The sequence below is a fragment of the Plutella xylostella genome, chromosome Z (assembly GCF_932276165.1).
Source record: "Plutella xylostella chromosome Z, ilPluXylo3.1, whole genome shotgun sequence".
Taxonomy (NCBI): domain Eukaryota; kingdom Metazoa; phylum Arthropoda; class Insecta; order Lepidoptera; family Plutellidae; genus Plutella; species Plutella xylostella.
This window is the reverse complement of record NC_064012.1, coordinates 829,339-849,164: the sequence shown is the minus strand read 5'-3', so window position 1 is coordinate 849,164 and position 19,826 is coordinate 829,339. Positions and strand designations below refer to the sequence as shown.

The following is a 19,826-nucleotide window of genomic DNA, read 5'->3' as shown; positions in this document are numbered from 1 at the left end:
CGATCCATCCCTTTGGTTATTTTTACGTTCAAAATAATCATAAATTCACAGTCCAATCCAGTAATCATAGCAAAAAGTTTGTGAGCGTCACGTCGCTCTTTCATGCAAAAATTTATATAATTACTAGCTTACTTTTCACCCCGTATAGGTACTTTGCTTACTCGTGTACTTCCACATTGATTATTTCAGTTTGTTTATATTTTGCAAAATAAAAGTAATAAATAGTTTTAGTAATCTTAATCGATAAAACCAAATTTCCCATGACTAGCTAGAGGCCGTAACCACAGACTATAAATAAAATAAATATTATTGACATATTTTTATTGACAGATGACATGACTTACTTTTTTATGTCAAATTTGATGTCAATTAAACAAACAACTCAAGTTTTTTTGTGCTTTTACTTGTAGACTTGTAAACAAATTACATCATTATTTATCAAAATTTCGTACAGTTTACAATAACGTCATATTATTTATTTCATATGAAATAAAAAGTCCAATTGTTTTACGGCATTGAAATTGTTTTTGTTTGTATTAAGTCTAGAAATCTACATATCAAGTAAGTCAAGGTTTCTTTGTTTGTCTCATTCTTTGACCAAAATACTTGGTTCATATCTATTAAATAGATACCGTATGTTGTGACTTTTCTCAGGAAAAACTCTATATGTAGCAAAAAAATGTGTAAAATGATTAAATCCGATATTGATTAAGGCCCTGTAAACTTTCACTCAATTCAGTATTGTCCTCTCCTAAAGTTTATGCTTTGACCTCAATGATTAGTAATGTGTGATTAACATTTACTATGTCTACAGGATAGTGTATTTACTTACCTACAGCATGGGGAATAGATAGATAGATAGAATACACTTTATTCGTACACCAACAAAGATTAACAAATTGCAACTTAATTAGGAATAATATTTATGAATTGTTACTTATTTCTTTTGTAAATTACAGGTAAAATGTCGGACTCAAGTTCATTTTCATCTTTAATGGAGCTGATTGATAATCACATGTCTAAAACCAAAATCCAAGGTAGCCATTCAGATGGTGCAGGATACGGTATCCAGCTGCCGTCCCTCACTGGAGGAAGTCAGTCTGATTCCCGGCTGACATTCACGCCGGGGCAGAGACTACCCATACCGACACTGCCAGTAGGGGACAGTCCCATACAAAGCATCCTTGCCATGCAGGTGGCCAACATGCTCAAAGCTAAAGAGAAAAGAGAAAAAGAGGAAGCTGAAGAAAAACAAAGGCTAGAGGAGAAAATGAGGAATGTCAAAATTAAAGACGAATCTGAAAAGGAATGTATAATAGACCTAATGGCTGCTCTGAAGAACTCTCCCTGCAATCCATCTGCCATGCCGCCGACACCGCCGCCAGTGCTGAGCACTAGTAGCTCCCTGGAATCCCTGTTTGAGCCCAAGTTCATTGACTGTGACACTGAAGTAGCCAAGCCCCTGACTCCTGAACCCATGCTGCCGTGTATAACAGACATGTCGTACATACTCAAGCAAAAAATACCCAGAGCAAAATGCTCTAACTTTGGAAAAGTTTTGACGTCACGGTACAGACCTGTTGCTGCTCCATACTTGAAAGAAAAATATGAATGTACTATTGAGAAATTTGACTTCAGCACCATGTCACCCTGTGATATTATTAAGGAGAAGCTGAGAAAGCCCTGTTCATATAATTCATACCACTTTGATGTTGCTCCAGAATTGAGGATGTGAATGTTGTCTTCACTGATCATATTTTAAAGTAAGGTAGTAGTTAATATAATAAGTTAATGATAAATACCTAATTGTTAAACCTACATGTATCTCAAATGTGTAGCCCTTATTGACATAAAAGTATTATAATGTACTCATGACACAGTTTAAACATTTTAATGAAATTACTATACATTAAATAATGAAATCTGTTATTTGAATACTTAGATTCCTAGTTTGTTATGTATGCCTAAACAGTAAGGTACCAATGGTATTTTTATTTTCGAATTGATCAACTCCTATTTAAATTTAATAGTAAATAAGGACCTATTTATATTTTAGAATATAGGAATTCACATAAATATTTTCTTGTGTAATCATTTCTTCTGAAAGTTTGCAAGGTCCACCTACCTCATGTAGTAAGTCTATGACCCACCTATATTGATCAGTTTGTAGTTGGTCTGAGGATCTAAGATAGCAACTGACTCAATTCTAGTCTATGAACAGACTTACTATGATGTAAGTACATATTCTATATCATAATACAACGCGGTCTCGGGAATAATCTACATAAAAACCTGTTGCCTATTTTGTGGAAAAAGAAATTCTGAACTTTGAACAATACTTTATCAACTATTAACTCCTCAAGTCCTTTGTGACATGATGGTAGAGTAATATTATTATGACTTACTTATTATCCTTTCTAACTACCTATACAAACCATAACTGTTTGAATAAAACTTTCATAGTGTTTTTTTTCCTCAGTGAAAACTATAACGTAGTGTTATTTTCCTCAGTGAAAACTTTGTCGTTACTCTGAGAATAAAACCCACTCTTATCAACGCTGGTTCGGCAAAGTATGGAAGAGTAAGGGTCAATTCAGACGTACCACAACCACACCACAGCCACAACCACACCACAACCACGCGATGTGGTCGGGCGTATATTTTGTATTGACAATGAATAATCCAATTCACACGTGCCACATTTTGCCGTTGTTATCGACCACCTGTGTAATACGACCACATCGCAACCACATCGCAACCACAACGCAACCACATCACAACGGCAACGCCGCCACGCGGCGGCGGCACCGCGGCAACCTGTTCTCCGTATTAACTGCACACGACGACGTGGTTACCACATCACAATGACAGCGACAACGCAACCACATCGACATTTTGTCGCTGCCACAACGCAACTGCAAAAAGCCGCTGTCACACTATTCACACGTAACCACAGCTTGACCACATTTTGTCGCTGCGACGTGGTGTGGTTGTGGTACGTGTGAATTGACGCTAAAGCGCTTATTACAAGTTTTCCCACAAAGAACATAATTATACTGATGGTTATTATTCTGAGTATGCAACACACATGGTCTTCTTGGCAACTACTTCAAACTAAGAATAAGAATGGCCCAATGACAAAGGAATAAAGATTTATTCCTTATTCCTTTGTCATTGGAATGGCCACGCACGCTTCGTTGACTTTCAAAGAAATGTCATTATTATTCTGAAGGTCTATGGATTTTAGTTAAATTTTAACATGGGCAACACTAAATAAAAAATAGCAAAAATATCCCAAAAAAAGTTACTTCAAGTTGTCTGTGGTCATCGATCGCCCGCGTTGTCACTGTGACGGTCGTGGTTTTGTGAACTCGTATTCGTTCGGTGGGATTGCAAATATGGCACTCTACAGGATTACATCTACCAAATTTGCTGAATTACAGGTAAGTTTTAATTAATAAAGTAATGTTTGACTTATATTTACCGCTCGTAGTTGTGGGTCACTGGACAGAAGTGCATGGAGATTCCTGAGTTTTTTCTAACCTCAGGGCACATTTCAAGTTATGTAATGAGAAAGAAAACTTGGTGGAAATAAGTTTATAATCTAGAAGTATTGCTTATAAATATTGGTTAAGATGATTCTTACATAAATTTATATATTTTTCGTCGTATCAGGTGACTGGAGTTTTATAGATAAGCATGAACAGTACGTAACGATAATGCGTCTAAGTTATTCATATTTTTTTGTGCTTCTTCTCAACTCTTGTAAGTATAAGAGTACGTTGAATATTTTCTCTATTGCCTGGTTTACAATCATGAAAATATTACTTAGGTAATTACAATGAATAAAAGTAGTTAGGACTCTCATTGATGAAGTACCTAACTACAAAGTTAGTTTAAAACATGAATAGAAATGAGTAATATAACTTTTTTAATTAAATAATAATATCTAGCTAAGGGTAAGTAAGTTTATGATGAACCTAGTTAGTAGTTATTGTAGGGGCAGGCTGTAGCATTCACTTTACTTACTGCTAATCATTGCCTGATTTACTCAAGTAGTTGCATTAGATCTATTACAAAATGTTTAATAATTGACCTTTAGTCTATCATCATTTTTGATTCCTGATATAATACAGATATATGTATGAGAGATAAGATTGCTAAAGTATAGCAGACACTTAACACATATTTCTATTCATGATACAAACATAAAATGTGATAATAAGATGTCCTTATTTTGTACCATTTCATTACGGAAAATTATTCTTTTTTAGGAAGGAAATTTTGTGCAGTCAATTAATATGTTCTATTATTTTGTTACCCTATACATTAATCAACTTTATTCATACCCCCGCACTGATTAATTCAATTAGTTGAAAATGATGTGCTTGAAAGCAGGGCTAACTTTGCAGAGTTTTCATTTGAGCCTAAACTGACAATAGCCGCTCACCTTTCACATACTCTGTCTGTGCAGGTAGTGACTGTTACTACATAATAATGTAGTACTTATTACTTATGTTTACAGTCATTAACAAAAGCAAAAACTGCATAGTAAAAGTTGCTTAAAAAAACCTACATAGGTACTTTAATATTTAAGTAGAGAGTCTTCCTGTGGCAGTTTCAACCATCATACTAAGCTTACTTATCTGTTATTTTGACTGTTTATAGGAATAAATATTTCTACTTTAGCAATGAAAATTATAATTTCAGTAAGTATAGCAGTGCTTCAGATATATTATAGGAGATGATTTATAATCACAAAATACCACATGTCGGTGCAAAAACAAATGTTCTGATAGAGGTCACCAAGTCCTTGATACAAAGTTTTATGTTACTAGCTGCAAATATAAGGAAACTGGGTGATCGTGGAATTGTACTTTTGTCTCCTATTTTAAAATGTATACAGCCTATACCATACAGGCATTACAGGTGTATGTGGTACTTTTTACAGCCACTTTTAGCCTCATGGTGAATTCCATTGAATGACAGACATAAAGACTGCATTTACTCAATGTTAATTAACACAGTCATGCTTATCACTGCCACCTGTAAGGATATTGTATGAAGTGCCACAGTAGTGGGTTATAATCAACGGTAAAGTTCGGCGTTCGTACATACATTTCGTACATTGTACAGTGATATCAATGGCCTTGATGCTCTAATCTCATCTGTCACAAGCGGCGCTAGCTATATTGTATGTATATTATCACTTCATCCATTATCATTGTAGATAACACGTGCACCCACGTGATGGTGGAAAGTAATGACAAAATATAATGGTGGAAAGTTGAAAAGAAGTTACGCATGATCTTATTAGCTTACCATTGACTAGGAGTCGAGATATAACATGGATAAAAGCGCGACTGCCTCGCCTTCTATCCACAACTCCTGATTCCGATGTACTATTCAGATAAACTAAATCCATTGTTAAACTAAAGTTAAGTTAAACAATATGGAAGCGATACAATTAGATAAATATATAAAGGCAATCCTGATTTTCCCAAAATAGCATACCGCTGCCATAACGACGTTGATTATCAACGCATGATCACATCACGGGTCCGCCACTCTAGATTCACGATTTTTCTTAAAGCTATCATGCCATCGGTACTCTGAACACATCGAGATAGAGTTATGGCTATCAAAGCAGCGGTCCGATAGATTGTTTTCATGTGACCCTCCTGGTGAGTGGAGCCGCGGTGCGTGGCCGGTGTCCTTTCAATGTCACCCACTGGCCGGCGCGTCCTCTGCGGCGTCCCGGCTAAAGATAAAACGGCTATAGGTCACCACCGTCGGGCACGCGCCCAATCTCAGTACTACAGCTGTCTCCGTATCTGCGAGGCGCGATCTCTGGGGTCACGGGCTGCTTGTGCTAGCGAAATTCAGTTATCTACGTGCCTGCGTCGGTAAATATTGTTCAGGAAATGTGCTCTGCGTGGAAATTGGCTTGGCTGATAAGTTATGACTTTCGTAATGATAGATAGATAATAAATAATGCTAAAGTAAGTACTTCTGTAATGAATGGACCGGTCTTCTCCTGATACTTACTAGCTCTTGCGATGAGAACCTAAGATCTAAAAATGATCTAAAACCTAAGTCTCACGATTTAAGACATTCCATGATAATAATAAATAGTTGAAATACACGCAAGAATTAGATTTTAAAATGTAATTTAGTATCTGGTTTTGTACCGGACAAGACCACTAATGGTGAATAAAATTGTTTCTGGGCGTTGAATATTCAATTCGAGTGTTTACCTTACAACGGTTTTTAAAAACATGGACTTTAAGCCGATGGCATTGAGGTGAGATTCAGTTTGAATATTCAAGCGGCGGTGTGTCTTACGTAAGCCAAGGTTCACGGCGGGTGAATATCTTTAGACGGCACATTTTGGGCGTGAGTCCACGTCATCATCAAGAAAACGTAAGCGAAAAGGCAAATTAAACTCAACCGGTTATGAAATGAAGGAAAACGTTGCAGTTACTGTAGGACTTCATGTTGGCAAACAAGGCCTTATTAGCACAGAATAAGCCTTTGGATGAGGATAAATGGGAAAAAACGCTATGATTTTATTCAACCAAAAATGGGCTAAGTAAGTACCCACATAAAATATGGTAGCTAAATGGGAGTATTACATTGCATGTGATATTATTGTATACATTATTGTGTAGAGTCGTGGCATCATCCCATTATTCTCTTCCTCTTCACGTATGTATAGTATATGTAATTTAATAGATATTCTTGATCAAACAGAGCGTAATTTCCGCTGAAATGAATAACGAAAATGCACAAAGATTCTTCTCCATAAAGCCACGATGAGACTCGAAAGAGCGGTCCCCTAATAGCACCACACAGCTCACAAGGAGCGAAACACATTTAGATTAATTCACAAGTTCCTTTATGAGACCAGTTCGTCGCCTAATGGCCGTGAACTTGACCGACATCGCACAAGGTCAACCATTCAATAAGCCTGCAATAGTGCGATTATATTAAAGCCTTTATTTCCTTATGTAGAGGTAGAAAAGAGTAAACTAGTAGAAGGATGGAGTTAGGGGAGTTAGTGTAGTATCTAACACCTTCCTTTAGGTGGTATATGAAATTTAAGTCAGGATGTGGTTTTACGTCCTGAAGCACGACCGTACATCATAATTCTCTAGCGATACTGATGTTGCGACGTACATAAAATATGGTATTTAGAATATCTTGTATACGTTTGTAACAACCTTCCTAGTTGTTCAGAAGGTATTGGCTTCATCTGTTTATAAATAGCAATTGAAAAAGTCCATTAAATTTCATACATAGTAAAGATAAAGAAGGAATGTAAAAGTACTGTACTGTATGTTAGGGATTACGTGTTCGACAAATCCCCATCGCCCGCTCTCAGGTTTTCCCCTCAAGTTGAAGAAATAGTCTTTCCGAGGGTATTGCCTACTACTAGTAGGTCTATTTAATTGGAAATTACCAGTGCCACTGACTGGGTCCTGCACATATTTTGTAAAAAAAATATAAGTACTTTTATTATTATTTTTGTTTTAACTTGTACCGTCTACGTAGAACCACTGAGTCACTGAGTAGATCCCACTAACATAAGACAGCTAAACATACATCCTCTTAATCTTTTCATAACTCTGAAATCAACTATACTGACATGATACGAAGCAAGTTTATTTCCGAAGCAGCAATTTAATCAACTCGCTCCTGGAGTGAGTTATCCGATGCTCTAATATTAGGTCAACAGACACTGAGTCAGCCGCGGCCCTACAGCAACTCTATTCTGTGTTAAAAAATAAAACATACACACAGACGAATTGAGAACTTCCTCTTTTTTCGAAGGCGGTTAAAAAAAAGGAATTTCGGTCTTATATTGATATAAATCTACTTGGTAATTTCAACGACAAAACGGAAAATATTACATTTACATTACATTTTCCCCTTTTAAGTATAGCATTCGTGAACCCATATTTCGAATCTGTAAGGGTCTCGGGTACGCCTACGTCCAGCGGTGGACTGCTATGGGCTGATGATGATGATGATGAAGGGTCTATAAGATAAAGATGCCTCGTCTTTACTAGAAAGGCTCATTCCAAATGGGGAGAAGATGCCAATTTACCAAGAATACAAAGCTTTGAAGAAGCAGCTTCTATCTTTTCGCTTATGAAACGTTCAGTACATCGGAATAGGCGCGGCGGGAATATTGATTGAAACGTTGAGACTCGGGCCGCCTTCAATTCGCCTTCAATTACGTTGATCGAATTATGTGACATGCCGCGACCTACGAGGCCCAACTCGATTAGTTAGCCCTATGGGTAACAACCAATTTGTCCAATAAATAATCGTTTTATGTTACCGATAGCTGTGTGTACACACATTGCTTAAGTATAATAACATTTATAACCTTTGTAATCAATTTTGTATGGGTAGTTCAATGGTTATGATGTAATTTTTACAGCAGTTTCTTATGGTTATTTTTATGCCAACTAAAGACGCGTTATTCTATTACCATTCACGTATACATATTCTGGCATTTCTATACATATCATGTATTGTATTTACTACTTATTGGCGCACCGACAGTATCTTGCATCGATAACTTATTTTTAGGTATATTATGTAACACAAACTTATTCTATATCACACGTAGCCCTGAATAAATGCAATTTCTGCAGTAGTCATTGGGTTATTTCACTTATTTAAGACATCTTATTTGTGACAAGGTTTTAGAATTAAACGTTCACCGTAAGTAACCTCACTAGGTCATGGCTCAAGTTAAGGAATCTTTTTGCGTGCTAGAATTAATACTACCATGTAATTTCAGTGTGTTTGCTCCGAACGAACGTATTGGTAGTTTTAGAAGCAAAATTACTCAACTAACTATTATATTTTTTGTTGTTGCAGAAAGCATGCCCGGCCGCGTCGATTCTTCTGAGGAACCTGAGCTCAGAAGAAACGAACCTGAGGACCATCCTGCAGGACAAGATCCCTAAAGAACAGGAGAAGATCCGCGAGTTCAGGAAGAAGTATGGCAACACCAAGGTCGGGGAGGTCACCGTCGACATGGTAAGACTTCTAGAAACTTCTACTTTAATAATAGCCTACGTTCAAAATATCCACTTGGTAAACTCTTGGAGAGTCTTAAATCATTATGAACGCTACATAATATTGAAATTTATAGTGGAACATACCTAGTCCAGTTTACACATAACATGATGACCCTTTAATTCATTTTATGGCTACTCCAAAGCATTAAACACCTCCTAAACCCTCCATCATTGACCCCCACAATCCCCGCAGATGTACGGAGGCATGCGAGGCATCAAGGGTCTCGTGTGGGAGACGTCTGTCCTGGACCCCGAGGAGGGCATCAGGTTCCGCGGCCTCTCTATCCCGGAGTGCCAGAAGGTGCTCCCGAAAGCCCCCAACGGCGGGGAGCCCCTGCCCGAGGGTCTCTTCTGGCTGCTGGTCACCGGGGAAGTCCCGACCAATGCCCAGGTGCAAGCCCTGTCCAAGGAGTGGGCGCAGAGGTATGTTGGTTATAGTTGGGGTTAGGGTGTCCTGATAAGGTAGGAAAAATGGGTAGAATATTTATTGAGTTTTAAGAGTTACTGTTTTTGATCGGAAAAAAACATAGTACATAGCAATTTGCTCATTATGTAAGCTGATGGTAAAGCAACATTTCCTGCTAAGCTAGTCTCAAGAGTTGCGTTGAGAGAGCAATCATATAAAATACCGCTTTAGCAACCGGTGCGGTGTATAGTCTCATATCTTGATAATGTGGGCGAAATTGTCGAGATAAGAATGGCGCATTACACTTGTCGTTGATACGAATGCGACTGTAGCCGCCTGTATCAGATACTTAGCATACCCATTAGTAACATGATGCTGTTATAAACGAACTAGATCTAATGACTTTGGCGATTAAAAAGCAATTGTGACGAACGCAACAAATGTAAAGGCGTGTCCCAGCTTATCAATACTGATTGCAGGTTTATTGCAGGAATAGGCCCATCCATTAATATATCTCTCTATATGTATAACATAATCAGAAATTTGAAAATTTACTCACCAGCTCGCATTTATAAAGCAAAATCACATGACATCTCGTAAAGTCGTCTCGCTTATGCCATTCTGACCCACTTATATCTGTTAATCGTACACAATATTAAGTTTTGGATGAACGTCAATAACTACTACTACTACTGTCCGTTCAGAAAAAGCCCATGGTCTTCCAAAAGAGAAGACTAGTAAACTTATTCACAACCACTCGCCTTTCTAATGTCGTATTATTAGAATTCATAAAAAACTATTTCACTCGTTTCATTTTCACTATTTCATTGCGTTAAGCCGCGCCACTGCAAGCGACAGTTGTGTAAGTGGTTGAGGATTTCCCCTTTGAAGTAGATGGTCACCCCACTGTCTCCCGCAGGGCTGAGCTGCCGGCGCACGTGGTGACCATGCTGAACAACCTGCCCAGCAAGGTGCACCCCATGTCCCAGTTCTCGGCGGCCGTCACCGCGCTCAACAGCGAGAGCAAGTTCGCCAAGGCCTACTCCGAGGGCGTGCACAAGTCCAAGTACTGGGAGGTAAGAGGATTGGATTATTCAAGTGTGTTTTCTGTTAACATGCAAATGAAGACCCCAATCAACGTCATAATCTGCCTGTAATGTTCCAGAGCTCATATTCCTCAATAGTATTTCGACTTCTAGGCCACTGTAATAAAAAAATATAAGCGTTTTACCTAGCAGATTTCAAAAGCAAAGCCACTTTGGCTCCTTTTGAACTGTATCATTTCTTCCTACCTTATATGGGGTTGGTATATACCCACTAGATACCACCAATCCCACACAAGGTATTTGATGTTTGTATAGCGTCACGAACTGAACCTTGGACTCAGAACGCGCCTCTCTCGCGTTCCAACATGTTTACAAATCCCTAACTATATACCCCCTTGCAGTACACCTTACTGCGCCTCAACTCAGGTTGACTCTTAACCTCACATAGCAGAGCACACTCTCACTTGGCAGCAAATCCCTAAGTCTATCCCCCTTGCAGTACACGTACGAAGACTCGATGGACCTGATCGCCAAGTTGCCCGTGATCGCGGCGACGATCTACCGCAACACGTACCGCGACGGGAAGGGCATCGGCGCCATCGACGACAACAAGGACTGGTCGGCCAACTACTGCAACATGCTCGGCTTCGAGGACCCCCAGTTCACCGAGCTGATGCGGCTGTACCTTACTATTCACAGGTGAGTTTGCTGTGCATCTGTGTGGCCTGAAGTCTTGATCAATTCTGCCGTCGACATGGCCCGGCTACAATTCATAGCATCCAGGCCATGTAGCACAGGGCGCTATTAAGACTTGACAAGAGTTCTCCGTCGCGTTCGCTCTTGAGGCAGCGCGATGTGAGTGAGCGCGATGTAAAACTCTTGTCACGTCTTAAATGCGCCCCATACTAGCCCTTCAGTATGATTTACGTTACAAAGTAACAGGGAGGAGAATTTACAGACCTAACAATAAGGCGAGATACACAAGCAAGCTATGAAAAAGTTCCAGTTACCATAGAACCAAACTACTCCTAAACGGAAAAATAACTAGCTTAATGACGTAGTCTGCAATATTGAACTACATTTAACAGCGCATTAAATGTTTGATTTGGAGACATTTCTGTGAGTGGACCTTTTTCATAGCTTGCGAGTGAATCAAGCCATAAATTACTGTGATCAGCTTTTGCGAGTGTCTGTACAAATATTTTGTCCGTTCAATCTTAGTTAATCTTCTTCTCGAGATTATAGTGAGGGAAATATTATATTATTATGTAAATAATTTGATTTCATTTGCCGGCAGTGGACGTAAGTTACATGGCAATCATAATCATCACAGTATGAACATAAAATGAGTTGATGATAATACTATAATTGCGATGACCTTCACTTGGTCTTGATCTGACATGCAGTCGGAGTGTCTAAATGCCGGAAGCTTTATACATTAATAGATGGGTTTTAACCTATAAAATGATAGTTTTTTCCTAATATTATCTTTACTTTTCCTACAAGACTAACCTTGGGATTCGCCTGTGAGTCTAGAAGAGAAAGATTCAAGAGCATAAAATCTATTTTTGTACATAAAATCGATAACGTATTGGTTTATTTCGAATCGTAAAATTTCCGAGTTTTGCAATCGATCGTTTTACTTAGTAGAAATTAAACAAACATACAGTATAATATTCACGTAGTGTTTTAATTCTACAGAGCTTCGTATACAAAAGCCATGTCGTGTGTGTTCATTAAATAAACAAAAGAAAACTGCAGCTACGTGCCTAAGTAGGCATGTGTTTGTAGAGTCGTGCTAAAACACATACGGCCCCCATATTTAGGTCAACCGCATCGCCGTGCTATGCAGTTATGAGTCGAAAAACTAAGGGTTCGAGTGTTCACTAAGTATTTTTCACTTTAGAGTTTGCTACACATGTTGGGTATGGTTTCATTTCATGCAGCTTTTGTGCTAAACGTGTCTGCATAATATGGTTTAATACACAGTCTAATTATTTACTAAACTATTTTGTCAATTTCCAACCAATTTGAAGCGTGACTTATCTCCGAGCGGCACACAATGTTCAATGTATGCATATTCATAAATTAAAATGACAACACATTAGGTTTCCGTGTGCCTAGAATACTTTAAGTTTTTAGAATATCTTTAGACAGAATTACCATAAAATTCGAATTAAAAGACCAGTTAATATGTATTTGTCGATTTGATTCGCGTAGCGGTTAACACGGCTATAGCACAGTCACGCTAATACAATGCACTCATGAAAACGTTCAGGTGACTGTGGGGTTACTCCATACTCACGAAAAACTCAGCTGAAACAAGAGCTGTCGAGCCATCGGCACGTTTAATACAACGAGCCAGAGTCGTGGCTTCACAACTGCGTTTTTCGTTATATGGAGTGACCCCCCTGACGCGACACTCTAGTTACATAACGAGGCGATTAAAATGGCTCACTGCAGTTTACTATTGTGGCTCAGGGTGTAATTGTATGCTTCTGGAAATACTTATCGGTATAATGAGTGGAAGTACTTGGATTGGTTGTGTGACCGATTTAGAAAACGTAAAATATAATTTTAGCACGGGATACTTTATTAATTTATCTGTCCATGCGGCAAAAGTATCCGTCATTTTCACATTTAATTATTTTACTCATCTTCGCTCGTAAATATTGTGGTAATGCGAACGCCACTCTGCAGCGAAGCTTGGCCGCGTACGGGTCTCACTAATAGGAGTTACATAATACAATGATCACGAACTCGCATAAACATTTCATAACACTAACCAATTACATTTTACACTATAATTTGTCGCACATCTGTCCGATAGTTCCGTATGTCTGTTTTAATAATGATATACGTATTACTGCCAAAACAATTTGTATTTAGTATAAATAGATAATAAGTATTTATTTATGTCTCGAATATCACGGAAAATTTAAATTAAATTATGAGCAGAGATCATTTGATGCCACAAAGATGTACCTACTTTAATTTACCTGTGCAACCGGCAGGCTTACAAAGTCACCGTGATTTGTCCTGTTGCTGTAACCTTCACGGAACTGTAATGAGTGGAAGCTAACAATAGCACGGTCGCTGGCGATACAATACAATACCTGAGTCAGGTGACAACGCCTGGGGGTCACTTTAGCTCATGGGATCCGAGGTTTCGGAGTCCTAATGCGGTGACCACGACTCTATCTTGTTGCATTAAACGTGCCGATTTCATAACGGCTTTTGTTGCTACATTTTTCGCAAAGCTAGATTAATCCTAGTGCATCAGGTGACAAATGTGCGCGAATGTACCGATTACTCGTATACCTACACTGCCACTAACATTATACGATACGTTTTTTCCGAATGCCAACGACTGTATAAAGACACCGTTTGCATACTTTAAACCGTGCCAGATAAAAAGGTGGAACTGTACTTACTGTGTATTTTTAAACAAGGAATGCTTGTGTTGTCAACGTGAGCTCAACTAATTGAATTTACTAATACGGTTTATCGATCCGTAGAATGTTAATGCTACTGATATACTATCTCTGAAGAGTGTACCATATAACTGAAAGTATTCACCATATAACTTACCGTATTTTAAACAAAATATTATATTTTCTGCCTATGTAGATAGTTCAAATTCAAATTCAAATGGTTTAATCGACGTAAAATTTTACAATTATTTGTCGATAGTCATCTACCACCATTTCACAAAGTATTATGTAACTTTGTCTCATAATTGCGTTTACTACTAGCTCAAAAGCCGAGTTCTTTTAAATGTTGGCATAAAGATAGATATGTCTATAAAATCAGCGCACGCAGCACTTTTCCACCCAGAAGGAGATTCAGATTAGGCAGGTTCTTATAGGTAAGTAATATATTAAGATGAATACCTATGTTACATATTACGCTTTGCGTCTTTATCTTATGTATTTTCAAGTACGTGGAACAAATTATCAGCTCAGATAATGAACATATCTCACACAGCGTAATATCATATCGCCGCAGTAACGAAGCCTTAGCAGGCTGTACACAATGATTTGTGACGTCTAACTACAGGCTAAGCCCTAATGACTGTCTAGACTGGTATTAGGCATTAGTGAATACAATATGTGTATAGTTTAGTGAATCTGCAATGCGATCTCAATGATGCGGCCTTGGCGAAGTATTTGAATGCTAAATTATAGATTACTATTTTATTGTTTTAGAGAATTTGTAGATAAGCTGGCCGAATCTGAACCAACAAAATTTAACTTATAACTGAAAACTAAAAGTCTATAAATCAGACAAACTACGAAACATCCAACCTTGTAACCTTTGTTGATTCAAAGTCAGTACGTTCACTACCTTCAATGTTCCTGTATACAATCTATTTCGTTTGGGCAGGCACTTGACAGGTTCCTCCCAAAAGAAATTGCCTACAGTCCCCGCTGCACAGGTCTTTTATCGACAAAGATACACCTTACTATATCGCGATTCCCTATAAATGCGGCGCTGTGACCTGTGCCACGGGGCCAGATAGACATGTATACAGGGTGGCCCAAAGAGTGACGTCCAAAGATAACATTTTGATGCCACAAAAAAAAAAGTTTTCATGGGGGTGATTTGGCTACCCCTTGACCTAAGGAATCTATTTTTTACGTTTGGACGTCACTCTTTGGGCCACCCGGTATTGCCCTGCTACCACACTATACTTCCCGCTACTCCGTCACCCTAACCCTGAGTCTCCCGACAGTGACCACGAGGGCGGCAACGTGTCTGCGCACACCACGCACCTGGTCGGGTCGGCTCTGAGCGACCCCTACCTGTCGTTCGCGGCCGGCCTCAACGGACTGGCCGGGCCACTGCACGGACTCGCCAACCAGGAGGTTTGTATCAAACACACACACAAAAAAACACGCACTCACGCCTTGTACTAATGTACTCCTTGCGGGGTAGGCAGAGGTGCATTGCTGCACCCACTTTTCGCCAGAGTGTATGTTAGTCCCAATGTAATAGGGGGCGGGCCTATTGCCATTTTACGTGCACATCCAAGACCCGAGAACAAATATCTGTGTTTAAACAAATATCTGCCCCAGCCGGGAATCGAACCCGGGACCATCGGCTCAGTAGTCAGGGTCACTAACCACTACGCCATTCGACCGTCTATGCTGGTGTCCTGGTGAAAATATAGCCCATAGAGTTGTATTCATTTTATTGGAAATTTAATCTTTATTCTTCTTCTTAGACAATCACTAGAGCTGGACTAGGGTTAAATCATGTTATAAGGAAATAACTTAACTCTTAAGTAACTTGCCCTCAAACATTATTTAAAAAATCACTTGATAATATTACTTATGTATAACTTTTCTTGAGAGAGGAAGTGCATCAGACACTGCAACATGTGCTAAATCTAGAATGACATCTGCAGTGGGAACTAGGTCAGCTATACTGGGCAAAAACCGGCAGAATCAACATTAGTTATACATAATGCTGATGCTGAAAATCTCAGCACACAAGCCTTTAGAGACAAGTGCTTTAGAGAATGAAATGTGTTGATAGTTACTGAAAATTACGATGGAAATGACTGTCTCTGTAAAATACTCCCACCTTATATCGGCATACGTTATCCGTCCGTACAATCCTTCGCTATAATATACCTAAGGTGAAGTGCGGTAATTGCAACTATCCGGTAATTGCAACTCACTTCAATAACTCCCACAATTCTTGAGCTATCAGCGCTATCTACATTTTTGGGTAGAACTTTTATGATGTAAAATTGATTTTAGTATGTCGTTTTACAATGAAGTAACTCTAGAGGGAGTTATTGAAGTGAGTTGCAATTACCGCACTTCACCTTACCTATAGCGGAGAAATTGACACAGTACGTAACGACAGAATGGCGCGAAAACGTTATCTCGGCAGTGCGCCAAAAGTCATGTGATCAATATTCACTATGTTGCACTTACGTAAAAGTTTTGTATAAACAGAGGTCGTTTTCAACTAATTAATGATTCATTACGAGTAGACGCATGTTTTTAAACATTATAAATATCTTGTTCATGCAGCATATGCTGAGCTTTAGGCCTTTAAGAGACCGCTAACTTAGGCCGGTCATTTACTTTTACCGCATGTGAGGAGTATCCACGAGTGACGCATCAATTGTGACTGGCTAGTCCTTGTCCTCGCCTTCCACTGCGAGCAGAGCGCACCCATTACGGACTCCGCTATGCTCTATTCTATTCTATTCTATTCTATTCTGTGTGGGGGTGTAAGTACCTGCACCTGGCTCTCTCGAGTGGAACCTTTGTCCGCTATGTTCATAACGATGATTTTCATTCACGTGCTCTTTGGTGAAAGCCCAGAGGCAAGAAACTCCCGAGCCGTCTCTCCAAGTTACTAACCCTCAATGTCTCCCCAGGTGCTGGTGTGGCTGGAGAAGCTCCGCAAGCAAGTGGGCGACAACGTGACCGAGGACCAGCTCAAGGAGTTCATCTGGAAGACGCTCAAGTCCGGCCAGGTCGTGCCCGGATACGGACACGCCGTGCTCAGGAAGACTGACCCCAGGTTAGTCACACGAAATTATTACTAGCTTTTCCCGTGAAACTTCGTATGTAGCAACACTTTCCCTACTCTTCTATCCTTACTTCAGCCTGTAAAGGTCTCCTTCTGGATATAGGCTTCTCCGAAGGAGCACCACAACACTCTAAATTTATCGTCCAACCACTACTGGTTAGCTGTTTACCAATAACCTTAGAGTCTAAGGAGATTCTAAGGTCATTGGTCCAGCGGGCTGTAGGGAGTGTGAACTTCCCCTTAAAATATTTCCACATAGGAAACCCAAGATAAAAAGTAGTCTGTGTTTATCTGACGTGTTACTGTTAAGTTTTATCGAAATCGAAGCAACATACACACGCTTCACTACGCCATACGAGTTCGCTCAGTCTAAACTTCTTCCCAAATCTGTTTTATTGTTCAGTGTGTCAAATAAGTGTTTCTTTCTTTCAAATCATTAACCTCCCCTTCCCGCACAGATACACATGCCAGCGTGAGTTCGCCCTGAAGCACCTGCCCAACGACCCGCTGTTCAAGCTGGTCGCCATGGTGTACAAGGTGGTGCCGCCCATCCTCACCGAGCTGGGCAAGGTCAAGAACCCCTGGCCCAACGTGGACTCCCACTCCGGGGTGCTGCTACAGGTAATGGACTGTTGACTACAGCTCGTGCTGAGCTGGAGACCTTTTGACACTCTGACCTCCTCTATGTTATGCTTTGAGTTGAGAAAACTATCCTGAAGTATGTTTGCCTTCGTAGTAATTTACTTATGTGTGGAAAGATATGATGTAGTCGTTCGTCGGGTATCTGGACCAATCGAAATGTGGTCAGTTTTTATGTGTTGTCTAGACTTATTGAGGTGGTCGTAAAGATAGCGAACTCATTTTACATCATACATATCTATTAACTCTATTGGGTTTTTACGATCTGCGTCAAACGTAAGGTAGTACGCCAAATTGTGTAGATTGTATCATTGCTGTGTTTATAAGCGATAGTAATATTGATATGTATGTGCCATCGAAGATCTATCCTGATAACCTATCGTAGTATCATACAAAAACTCCTGGAACCCAGGAAAATTATAAATTTATTAAATCTATGATTTTTATCACTCATTCGATGCTTTCCTTGTTGATGTTAAACCACAGACTTATGTTTCACTATCTCGAATTATAAATCTCATCATAATCAAGTCTTGTCTGCATTTGAAGTGCCAAGCCAACCAGTTTCACCCTCACAATATAGTGCGGTATGACCGTTTAAAGTGACCTTGCCTGCCCCCTTTTATGCTCCAAACAAAAGGAGCATCCAACCTTTAAAAGGAAGCCTTTATAAAAAAATATACTGATAGTTTGACTGATGTGCGTTGTTTTCTCCCAAGTTAACTAGTAAGCCGACGTTTCAAACAAATAAATGATTCTTGTCTTTTCTATTCCACAGTATTACGGTCTGAAGGAGATGAACTACTACACGGTGATGTTCGGAGTGTCGCGCGCGCTGGGAGTGCTGGCGCAGCAGATCTGGTCCCGCGCGCTCGGCCTGCCCATCGAGCGGCCCAAGTCGCTCAGCTCAGACATCCTCATCAAGACCTACGCCAAGTAGACCCCACACACACAACCCACAGCAAACCCCCACAGCTTGTCTCACACTAAACACCACACAATAAGAGAATCTTGTCAACTTTTCACGTAGTCTTAAAAAAGGTGTGAATGCATTTTGTTTAATTTAACATTTAGACATCTCGTGAATTGAATTCAATTTCAATGTACTTATTTATTTCTGTGATGAAAATATTGTGTATTAAAACTTAATAATTTATTTTTTTATTGTGGTATTTAAGTGATCGATTGTAACAATCATGGTGGTGTGATACAACTGTCCCCCGTAGTGAAGGAACGTAGCGGGATAGGCGTCGTCGCGGCGCCTCTAGTTAATGTAACATGGTATGCTGTGCATACTGTTTTAGTGTAATCTTGTTGTATTTCCATTACTTCATGGGCTGAGCAAACACTGTAGCGAGTCTTATAAGCAGTTTACTCAATATTTAAAGCTTGAATGAACATAGTTTTCTGTATGAGCGCCGAGCATAGAGCCGCTACACGCGACGGTGTGATCGTGTATGTATCGGGTACGACGAGACGCAAGTCTCTAGTCGACTCTTGGGCTTCTTTACTTTCTGTCATCATGTTTTATTTATTTTCTTTCATATTTTTAACTTTAAGTAGACAATAAAGTTACCAAAGTGTTATCTTAATTTCATCATTGTTTTACTTGTAAATGTATTTAACGAATACATAAAGTTAATGTAACAACTGATACAGCTAAAGTGCCCATATCTATGCGGTTGAGTTCATCATGATTTGTAGCAATACGTTCGTGCTAGTGTTACACGAAAACTATTTCTGTTATTTATTGCAGTTTAAATTAGGATTAACTTAACGAGGTGAGATCCTCGTTTGGTGAAAACAATACAATACATCTTTGACAATACTATAAATAAATCGGGACGGTGTAGATCAATGTGCGTTGTTATTTATCCCCCGCTGCCGCTGGCCGGCTGCCACAGAATGCGACATTTACAGACTGCCGTTCGAGGGATGCCTTCAGGGACAATAATAAACTGCATTCAGGAAGATGCGGTTGCCATGTACAGTGCAATGATCTCTGCAGGTTGCATTGCACTCACTATTTCTTATTAGTTATATGATTATACGGTCTGTGTTCAGCGGTAAGTACCTACATGC

The 19,826-nt window shown here is 39.4% G+C and overlaps 2 protein-coding genes across 3 annotated transcripts; both read left to right on the top strand.

Annotated features, from left to right (window-relative positions):
• Positions 1–363: 363 nt before the first annotated feature.
• Positions 364–2,080, top strand: LOC105384559. 2 transcript variants are annotated; one of them, XM_011554825.3, is made up of 2 exons: positions 364–561; positions 960–2,080. In XM_011554825.3, the coding sequence occupies exon 2, from the start codon at positions 965–967 to the stop codon at positions 1,733–1,735; it is 771 nt and encodes a 256-aa protein (XP_011553127.2). In that variant the 5' UTR covers positions 364–561; positions 960–964; the 3' UTR covers positions 1,736–2,080. The 2 variants fall into 2 exon arrangements, with proteins under 2 accessions (XP_011553127.2, XP_048488486.1); XM_048632529.1 differs by having other exon boundaries at positions 364–565.
• Positions 2,081–3,287: 1,207 nt separating this feature from the next.
• LOC125491192 (probable citrate synthase 2, mitochondrial) lies at positions 3,288–19,602 on the top strand. Its single transcript, XM_048632528.1, has 9 exons — positions 3,288–3,443; positions 8,896–9,057; positions 9,292–9,521; positions 10,424–10,580; positions 11,050–11,249; positions 15,286–15,418; positions 16,951–17,096; positions 17,564–17,726; positions 18,523–19,602. Exons 1-9 carry the CDS (start codon positions 3,399–3,401, stop codon positions 18,682–18,684), a joined length of 1,398 nt encoding a protein of 465 aa, XP_048488485.1. The 5' UTR covers positions 3,288–3,398; the 3' UTR covers positions 18,685–19,602.
• Positions 19,603–19,826: the final 224 nt, after the last annotated feature.

Bases quoted from the DNA above. Each gene is read 5' to 3' on its own strand.
- LOC125491192 (XM_048632528.1), top strand. From the start codon at position 3,399: ATGGCACTCTACAGGATTACATCTACCAAATTTGCTGAATTACAG. The intron at 11,250-15,285 runs GTGAGTTTGCTG...GTCTCCCGACAG, and splicing joins CTGTACCTTACTATTCACAG to TGACCACGAGGGCGGCAACG. The intron at 17,097-17,563 runs GTTAGTCACACG...CTTCCCGCACAG, and splicing joins CTCAGGAAGACTGACCCCAG to ATACACATGCCAGCGTGAGT.
- LOC105384559 (XM_011554825.3), top strand. From the start codon at position 965: ATGTCGGACTCAAGTTCATTTTCATCTTTAATGGAGCTGATTGATAAT.